The sequence below is a fragment of the Urocitellus parryii genome, chromosome 11, assembly GCF_045843805.1.
Source record: "Urocitellus parryii isolate mUroPar1 chromosome 11, mUroPar1.hap1, whole genome shotgun sequence".
Classification (NCBI taxonomy): Eukaryota; Metazoa; Chordata; class Mammalia; order Rodentia; family Sciuridae; genus Urocitellus; species Urocitellus parryii.
Genome location: NC_135541.1, coordinates 115,381,654 through 115,391,624, shown reverse-complemented (window position 1 = coordinate 115,391,624; position 9,971 = coordinate 115,381,654). Strand labels below are relative to the sequence as shown.

The window sequence follows — 9,971 nt, the reverse complement described above, 5'->3', positions numbered from 1 at the left end:
GACAGGAATGATATAGGAGCTTTGATGCAACAAAGGTTTTTTGGGTTTTTTTAATTTAATCCCAAGTTCAATGTGTAGTAAAGTTTCACTAGTTTGTGGCAAAATGAGAAAATTAACAACCAAATAACAAAACTTTGTATGGCACTACATTTATTGGAGCTAAAGACTTCTACTGATTCTGAAATCGTACCTTTCCTCTTTCATTGTTAAAGTTTCCTTTTTCTATGAAATGATGATGATAGTAAATATTTAATAGGAGAAAAAGTTTTTACTTAGCAGGAAAGAAAGGCACAAAGAAAACCCAAAATCAACATCAACTCTTGATAGTCTCCCCTATTTTTTTTAAATACACAGGTCCATGAAATCCACAAATCTAGGAACAATGTTAGGGATTAGCTTTACTATTTGTCCTGCTAATTCCATGAATTGCCACTGTTTATCTTTCCTATCATAACCAGAGACTTCACCTCCTTAGGCATCATGCCAGGGGAGGGTGAGTCTGGAGACCTGCCCCTGTGCTTTCTCCATAAAGAGCTCAGCTCTCACCTCTCATTAGGAGCCTCTGCAGAGAAAGATCCAGTCTCCACTCGCTGGCAACTTCAGTCCTGGCCCTGTGTTGGTGGAAGGGGTTTGCTTTCTGTGAGTTTGAGGATCCCTTATTTTAGCTCAGGTCTGGGTTAGTTCCCAGAGATGTGTGGAGTTAAAAAAAAAAAGGCAAGGGAACTTTGAGTCTTTGTAGGATTAGAAGAAGTGGGGATAGGGATAAAGAAAAAAAGATAATCAAGACAGTGACTTTCATCTTGCTTTTTTTTTTTTAGGCTACCATGATCCAATTCAGCTTCCTGCTGTTTCTCATTGTGGCCAACAGAGGATGCAGTGCTGGTGAGTCTCCCTATCAGGGGTTCAGTCCCCCAGCTCACCTGCACACAGCTTTCAAAGAAAACACTCTAGGCAGGGTTGCTTCCAGGAAGGGGACTCTCCTGAGCCAGAGATGATGTCTTTGGGAGACACAGAGGCCACCTTGGATGTAGTCTGAGAGCTGATTTCTGGCCTCTGGCAGGATCTGATCTCTAGCAGTGAGACTATTGCTAAGGTGTGACATATCCTGGGTCTGGTTCTTTGTCTCTGTGTGGTCCTGAGGGGACCCTTGTAAGAAAGGTGTCCTCTCTTCACTATTTCCCACTACCATGGCCTGCAGTGACCTTGGTAATTGTGTGGTATACCCTGTTCCCAGAGAATGTTCTCTTTATAGTCTTCTCTATATAAGAATAGCAATGGCATTTTAAAATCTGTATTTCTTTTAATTGTTATTTATCTATTCATTTTTTAAAAGACAAACACCTGTTTCTTTCCAGAGTACTGGGGATTGAACCCAGGGCCCTCTACCACTGACCCACATCACCAGCATGTTTTATTATTTTTTTATTTTGAGATAGGGTCTCACTAAGTCACCCAGATCACAGGTGTTTACCACCATGCCTGGCTGAGAAAAGCATGTTTCTACATATTATCTCATTTGATATTTACTATTTATTAGCTTCCTCTGAGGCAGAAGGAAACTGAGGCTCAGGTGTGGGAAGTAGAACCCAAGGACTCTGCCCTGGAAGCCTGAGCTACTTAGGCCTGAATCCCTCTGACTTGAAAGCCTGAGGTCCTTCCATCCCTCCAGACTTTTAGACTGGTTTGCAGAGTTGACGCTCCTGTACAAGGTTCTTCATTCTGTGCCCCTGCTGGTCTCCTGGCTAGAGTCTCAGCTCTGTCACCTCTCCCTCTGCCTCAACCCCCTTAAGCTACCTGTATTTCCTCCTCAAGCCGGGCTTTACTCCATTCTTTTCTCCAGGTCTTTGGACATGTTTTTCTCCTGCCTTGAATTCTCTTTTCTTTCTTCCAACTGATAAATCATGTCTATTTTCTCAGCATACACTATATTGTCACCAGAACTAGAAAGCCTCTGTCACTAAGTCATCCTACCCCAGACAACCCCCTGGCTCCCTTCAGACTTCTCTATTCTCATCTCAGAGTCTTTCTCTTGTTCTCCTGAGCTTATCCTTCATTCCTTTTAATAAAATTTCCTGTTGGTTTTGGCACCTCCCTCTAGAGGTAAGTTCCTGGGGATGTTTAATTTCTTTGAATGTCGGGTGCCCAGGGCAGGGCTTGGCCCAGCACAAGGACCTGTGGAGGGAGGGAGGTAAACCTGTGCTGGATGCTGGCTCAGCTGGGCTGGATGGATGATGCTGGATAGCTCAGGGTCTTTCAACCCAGGCAGCGAGGCTCTGCCACAGAGGTGGAGTGAGTTGGGGATTAGTGGCAAGGGAAGGCTGGGTTTTGTGTCAAAGCAGCAAAGAGAATGAAACTCTGCATATTCTCTAGCTGTGAGCAATGTTGTTTCCGAGGAATGGACCTGGTCTTCATTGTTTGCATCTCTGCCTAGAAGCTGCAAAGAAATCAAAGAGAAGTACTTTGGTGCAAATGGTGAGTAAGGAGCCCTATCAGGATTTTTGTCTTCAGTGAATTTTTTTTAATTCTTTTTTTTTTTTTAGCTTTTCAAAGTTTTTGTTTGTTTGTTTGTTTGTTTTTTGGTTTTTTGTTTCTTAAGTACTGGGGATTGAACCTGGGGCACTTTACCACTAAGCTACATCCTAAGCCCCACCCCTCACCTTTTTAAGACAAGGTCTATGTTGCTGAGGCTGGCCTGATCCTTCTAAGTTGCTGGAATTACAGGTGTGTGCCACCACACCCAAGTGTTTTTGTTTTGTTTTGTTTTTTAGTTTAAATGAATGTGGTAAAAAGTATATACTATACATGGGATAAGCTTTGTCATTTTAACCAGTTTTAAGTGTACACTTCAATGGAATGAATTACTTTCTCAATGCTATGCAGCCACCACCACTATCCATCTCAAGAAATTTTTCATTACCCCAAACAGAAATTCTATAATGAATTTATAGAATGAACCCATATTCTGCCTTCCCTAAGGCCCATGTAGCTGCTGTTGTACTTTCTGTCTCTATGAATTTGCCTATTTTAGTTTCTTCATGTAAGTAGAATCATAAGGTAACTGTACTTTACATCTGGTTACTTCCACTTAGCATAATGTTTTCAAGGTTTATACATATAGCGTGAATAACTAATTGCTTTCTATCAGTTGTGTATAGATATACATGTCAATATATGCATAATATAGATTGTATGTGATGTGTGCATACACAATATTTTATTTTTCTGTTGAGTACGTCAGTTATTTCTATGAGTCCTGTGACTAATCCTGCAATAAATGTTTAGTGTTTGAATCCTGTTTTTAATTCTTTGGGGCATGTACTAGAAGTGGAATTGCTGGGTCATATGAAAATTCTGTGCTTAATTCCTAGAGGAACGTTGCTGAGAGCTTGGATAATTCTATGTTCTGCCTCAGTCAGTAGGTTGTTATTCAAACTTGAGAGTATTCCACTACACTCAGGGATGCATAGTGACAGGACTCAGGAGAGGAGCCATAGGCCATGTTTCTAGTTCCCAGAGCTGTCCTGGTCATGGCACTGAGATGGCATGAGCTCGCAGACAGGGAGGCTCTGGGCTGGTTCTCTCCACAGATGGCCTGTATTTCCTCCGGGCCAAGAATGGTGTCATCTACCAGACCTTCTGTGACATGACCTCTGCGGGTGGTGGCTGGACCCTGGTGGCCAGTGTGCACGAGAACAACATGGCTGGGAAGTGCTCGGTGGGCGATCGGTGGTCCAGCCAGCAGGGCAACAGAGCAGACTACCCAGAGGGGGACGGCAACTGGGCCAATTACAACACCTTCGGGTCTGCAGAGGCGGCCACCAGTGACGACTACAAGGTGGGTGCCACTGGGAAAGGGTGAGGACCCTGAGTGTGGCTGGGCCACAGCATACAGGAGGAGGGTTGGGAGGAAGGCTGTGGACATGGGGCTGGAGCAGAAGAGAGAAATAGTCACATGCCTCGCATCCCAGCTTCCTCCCACAAGGCCATTAGGCAGCGGGGTGGGGGGGGGCATGATCTGCTGGAGGTGGGTGTGTGTGAGCACAGCTGGCCATCTGTCCCCCTGGAGCCCAGAGCTGTCAGCTCAGCCGAGGGAGCCCATGTGTGTCTTTTGCCCCTGTGGGACCTGGGCTGGTCAGTCTCAGTGTTGGTTGCTTTTCCAGAACCCCGGCTACTACGACATCCAGGCTGCGGACCTGGGCATCTGGCATGTGCCCAACAAGAGCCCCATGGAGAACTGGCGGAACAGCTCTCTGCTGAGGTACCGCACCATAACTGGCTTCTTCCAGCATCTGGAACATAATCTGTTTGGCCTCTACCAGGTACACAGGGCTGCGGGCTGGGACTGGCTTTCCTGGGTGTAGAGAGAGGCAGGTGTGTGAGGTTGAGCAGGAAGCATCTTTCTATGGCCCTTTCATGTCCCCTCATCCTAATGTTTTGATGGCTTCTGATCCACTTTCCTCAGAAATTCTGAGCCAGATGACTCATAATGGCAATGTGGGGGGAACATGGGAGGAATGGAGGAGGGAGGAGGCACAGGGGTAGGAATGATGGTGGAATGATTTAGACATCATTACCCTAAGTACATGTATGAAGACATGAATGGTGTGAAAATACTTTGTGTACAATCAGCAACTTGAAAAATTGTGCTCTATATGTGTAATATGAAATGAATTGCATTCTGCCATCATGTGATGTCAGATCAGTCGGGCAGGCAATGGCCAAAGGAGGCAGATTTAAAAGGGCCGCTGAGGGCTGGGGATGTGGCTCAAGCGGTAGCGCGCTCTCCTGGCATGCGTGCGGCCCGGGTTCGATCCTCAGCACCACATACCAACAAAGATGTTGTGTCCGCCGAGAACTAAAAAATAAATATTAAAAAATTCTCTCTCTCTCTCTCTCTCTCTCTCTCTCCTCTTTAAAAAAAAAGAAAAAGAAAAAGAAAAGGGCCGCTGAACAGGCTTTATTGAGATATCACTCCCGGGCGGAACTCGATCAGACCCACAGAGGGGACAGGAGAAGGGTCTGAGGAGAAACCGCATGGAAGCTCGACCGGACTGGACTTTTATGGGGCTTACAGCAGGAAGGGAAGGGCTTGGGACAGGAAAAGGTGTTTCTAGGGTCCCTTGCCCCCTTGAAGTTGGTCAGGGGAGTTGGCTGAACTCCAGGATTGGCCAGGGGGTCCTGCTGATTGACAGGCATTAGGAGATCTGGCTGATTGACAGGCGTTCTCCCTTCCCCCGCCTCCCCAAATCTGATTGATGTTCTTTTCCAGAGCTGGCTGCTTTGTTCTAAGTTGCCACTAAGTCTCCACCAAGTCACCACCACCGACCTAACATGTATAACACATTAGAATAAATTTAATAAAGAAAAAAAATAAATTCTGAGCCAGAGAAGATAAGAGACCCAGGAGAGAGAAGATTTGGGGCAGGGGTGGGGAGGGAGAAAGGGAGGGAGTGCACCGGTTGGCCTGGTTGTAGGAGAAAAGCAAAAAGGAAAGATTCTTATTTTGCCTGGTTTTGAAATAATCTCATTTACTGAGAAAACATTGCTTTCTCTTAATAAGTGATAGTAACTCCCCAAACCAAAAGTATTGTCCTTATCCAATGATTTTGTTGTTATTGTTTCTTGTAGAAATATCCAGTGAAATATGGAATAGGAAGGTGTTGGGCTGACAATGGTCCAGCAATACCTGTGGTCTACGATTTTGGTGATGCTCAGAAAACTGCATCGTATTACTCACCCTATGGCCAGAGTGAGTTCTTAATGCTCCTTGAACTCTTCATAGCAAAGACGATAAATTCAGTTATGATAGGGAGGTTACTTATTACCACAGCCTCATTCTCTTCAATGAATGTTACATGTATTGTCACATTTAATTTGCGCAACTACCCTTGAGGACTATTATGAACCCCACTTTATGAATCAGAAACCTGAAGCACTGAGAGGTTCAGGAACCTACCTGAGATCACAGTACACAGGCAGGAGAGTAGCATATGGGCTGGGGAAGTTTGGCTCCAGATTCTATTCCTAGCTGCCCCATTATCAACCCCTCAGCAACTTATTGAGACCAAGATTCATGTATACAGGGCAAATAATGAGACAATTTTACTTCTATTGTGAGGGGGAAATATTTATTTAATGTTCATTTAAGTTTGGGGGCATCTCCTTTGTTAGGTTGAGCCCTATTCTATAAAGTTCAAAGCTGTTGTAAATATATCTAGGATTTAAAATTTTTAAATAAAAGAGAAGCCAGACATCCTCATGTCTGTCTATAATCCCAGATGCTCAGGTGGCTGAAGCAGGAGGATTGAAAGTTTGAAGCCAACCTGGGCAACTTAGTGAGACCTTGTCTCATAGAGACAGAGAGAGGGAGAGGGAGAAGGAGAGGGAGGGAGGGAGGGAGGGAGGGAGGAAGGGAGGGAGAGGGAGAGGGAGGGGGGGGGAGAGAGGGAGGGGGAGAGAGAGAGAGAGAGAGAGAGAGAGAGAAAGAAACTAATTGCTGCAACAAGCCTTTTACATGTTTGTTTGTGATTTCCCAATATTGTTGAATTTCTCCATACAAGCGCTGGTGAACAGAGACCCTCTCTGAGAACCAGTTCTTGAGTTCTGGGGTTGGGAAAAAGTTGATGAAGTTTGGAGCTGGGATGCACCAGTCATTGACCACAGTAGTGCTGGCCTCCACTCTTGAGCCTCAGCCTGGCGTCCACCCTCTCTGGGCAGCCTAAAGAAAGCTATTTCTGGCATCCTCCTTGAGTGTTGTTTTCTGCATCTCATTTTCAGAGGAATTCACTGCAGGATTTGTCCAGTTCAGAGTATTTAATAATGAGAGAGCAGCCAATGCCTTGTGTGCCGGAATGAAGGTCACCGGATGTAACACTGAAGTTGTGAGTCTTTGTGGGGACCAAAGGCACTTGTGAATGAGGCTGTGTGTGTGTGTATGTGTGTGTGTGTGTGTGTGTGTGTGTAAGAGTGTGGTGTGAGCATGTGGGCGGGAGTGTAACTTCCCTTCCTCCTTGCTGAGTCAGACATCTATCCGGGAGAGGGAGATGTGTTCCCTCCTAGGAAGCAGCACTGAAGGAATCATGAAGGAAGAGTCCAGCCAGGGAATCCAAGAACAGATGTTCATAAAAGTTGCAGGAAAGTCAGGAGGAGATGGTGTGTCACTAAGCTAAGCGTTGAGAAGTCTATGGGAGAAGATCAACACTGCCCATGGAGAATGGATGGGGACCACAGATCCCTCTGGATTTGGCCATTAATACCTTTGGGCTCATCAGCAGCCTTCTCATCACCACCTCCTCCTCTCCTTGTTTCCTAGCACTGCATTGGTGGAGGAGGATACTTCCCAGAGGGTAATCCCAGGCAATGTGGAGACTTCTCTGCTTTTGACTGGAATGGACATGGAACTCATGTTGGTTACAGCAGCAGCCGGGAGATAACAGAGGCAGCTGTGCTTCTCTTCTATCGTTGAGAACTTCATTCTACAGGACCCAGAGCTCTTCTCCCAGTGATGTGGTCCCAAGGATGGAGAACCACTTGCTAGTAGCCAAGGAAAGAAAAATAAATCATATTAATTCATGCATTGGTGTTTGTTGGTTGGCTTTGTGACACTGTGTCCCTATGTTGATCAAGAACAATTTAGAGGAGGGAAAGTTTATTTTGGCTCACGGTTTCAGAGATTTAGTCCATGGTGGATCAAGTTCATTGCTCTGGGCCCCAGGTGAGGCAGAACATCTTGGTGTGGAGCAGGGAAGTTACTCTACTCATGGCAGCCAGGAAGGTGGTAGAGAGAGAGAAAAGACAAGAGGAAATGAGAGAGAAGAGAGTGGGCTGGGGCCTCAAGGAACTTCTTGGACACACTCCCAGTGACCCCCTTCTCCACCATGCCCAACCTGCATACAGTTACTTGCCCAGTCAAATTAGGATGAACTGATTAGATTACAATGCCCATAATTCAATTATTTCACCTCTGAATATCCCTGAATTAATGCAGGATCTTTGGGGAGAGACACCTCATATCTAAACCACAAGTGTTTTTATGAATTCTTTTCATGTAGGCAGTGAGCACTGTTGAAGATTTCAAAAGACAATCAATGCCTCTGAACAATTCTACACCAAACACTCTTGTGCTTGGAATGTTGGGGCTTAGGAATCCCAACAGGGAATACGCCATCCCCCAAACCCCTTCAGGTAACTCTTTTTTTATTTCTTTTTTTTAAATTTGTTTTAATTAGTTATCTATGACAGTACAATGATCTTGACATATAATACATTTGACAGGAAACTCTAAACTAGCCAGAGGAGTAAAGGGCAGGGAGGAGGCTTTTTGTCCTACTCCTTCTTACCTCACACATATGGATGCTCAGTTTGCATCTTCAACCTGAAACTCCTAAAGAAGGAAATAGTCTTTGGGGGATGGATGAGGGTACAGCAAAGAAGGAAGAGACACCCAATATCCATATCTGGTGTCTGACAGCCTTGGTGGTGGGTTTCTCCTTAGGGAAGGATGGGGCTGGCAGGCCTCTGAGGATGACTCTTCTAGGGTAGTGGCTAATCCTCCTGGGATCCCATCTTCAGGGCCTTGTTCAAAGGGGCCAAGTGACCCAATCATCCCCACTGGGTTATAGTACAGGTGGGAGGGGATGACATCAGTACTGGACCTTGGTTAAATGTTAGGCATTTTAAAAGGCAGGGGGCTTTATTGGAATATATAACTGGATATTCAAAGCAGATCAGGGACTCTGGAGATTGGATACAATAAAATAAGGAAGTAATCCACAGAGGGACAATTCTACACCAAACACTTGGAGGGTTCGGAGGCCCTAGCCAGAGCACTCCCTCTGTGAGCAAAGTGGAGGGATAAAGGAATTAAAGGAACTGCACTTTTAGGAGCCCTGAGGTGTGTCTGGGTATGGAGTGTTTAAAGATCAAGGACATTGCCTGGTTAAAATGCACAATATCCTTGTACGGGAAAGAAGCTGCTATCTCTCAAGAGAGCTTGCAGAAGACAGGGGAAGGAAAGATTTTGCAGCCACTGTGTGGGGTCTGGCACCTGAGGGAGCTGATTCCTGGCAAACCTGGGATGGGCCTGGAATACAGGTCCAGTTAACACACGCTGCACGACAAAGAGTGCACTTAAGTGACCAGCAGAAAATCAAATGTGGAGAGAGGTTTACACAGGGAACAACTAGTCATGAAAACCCACCCAGCTCTACCCCTGCCCCTCCAACTTGGCTGCTTGCAGGACAGGCTGGAGGTGAGGTGTCTGGTCATGAATTCAGAAGGGCAAGGACAGGAGAGATTGAGTTTGGAGACTGAACCCAAGACCAGGAAATGTCGGGTGGGAGGTGACATAGTGGACTTAGAATTGAGTCCACTCCACCACAAAAGTGGAATCCAGGGGAGATCCCTGGGGTATGGTCTTCCAGAGTGCTCTGGCAATTCCTGGGCCCTGAAGGTGCATGGGTTTAAAATCCCCAGACCAATTGATATTCAGTGAAGAGCCTGGATCCTACATAAACCTAAACCCTGCCTCCAGGAATTCCACCTGTAGGATTACCTCTCCCACTCCAGCAATCCAGTGGGTGGAGCATCACGCTCCAGATGACCCCACCTAAAACTACTGAGAATCTGAGAACATTCTGTACTCTAACTGGAAGAATTCTTTAACTTTGCATTGAGATTTTTTTCCCTCTCTCTCTCTCTTTTTCTTTTCTCTGTTTAATTCTGACCTTAATGGTATGTGAACATTTATACATACTCATATTTTTTTCTCATTTCTAGCATTTTTTAAAGAGAGAGAGAGAGAGAGAGAGAGAGAGAGAGAGAGATTTTTAATATTTATTTTTTAGTTTTCAGCAGATACAACATCTTTGTTTGTATGTGGTGCTGAGGATCGAACCCGGGCCACATGCATAACCATTACATCCTATGTCATTTATGTTTTCTCCCTGTTCTCACCTTATGAAATTGTAAAC

The 9,971-nt window shown here is 45.4% G+C and overlaps 1 protein-coding gene across 1 annotated transcript; it reads left to right on the top strand.

The window, feature by feature from the left end:
- Positions 1–824: 824 nt before the first annotated feature.
- On the top strand, positions 825–7,465 carry LOC144249194 (intelectin-1a-like). The gene is made up of 7 exons (XM_077791425.1): positions 825–882; positions 2,371–2,472; positions 3,588–3,835; positions 4,161–4,319; positions 5,629–5,749; positions 6,778–6,881; positions 7,313–7,465. Exons 1-7 carry the CDS (start codon positions 825–827, stop codon positions 7,463–7,465), a joined length of 945 nt encoding a protein of 314 aa, XP_077647551.1.
- The last annotated feature ends 2,506 nt before the right edge of the window (positions 7,466–9,971 follow it).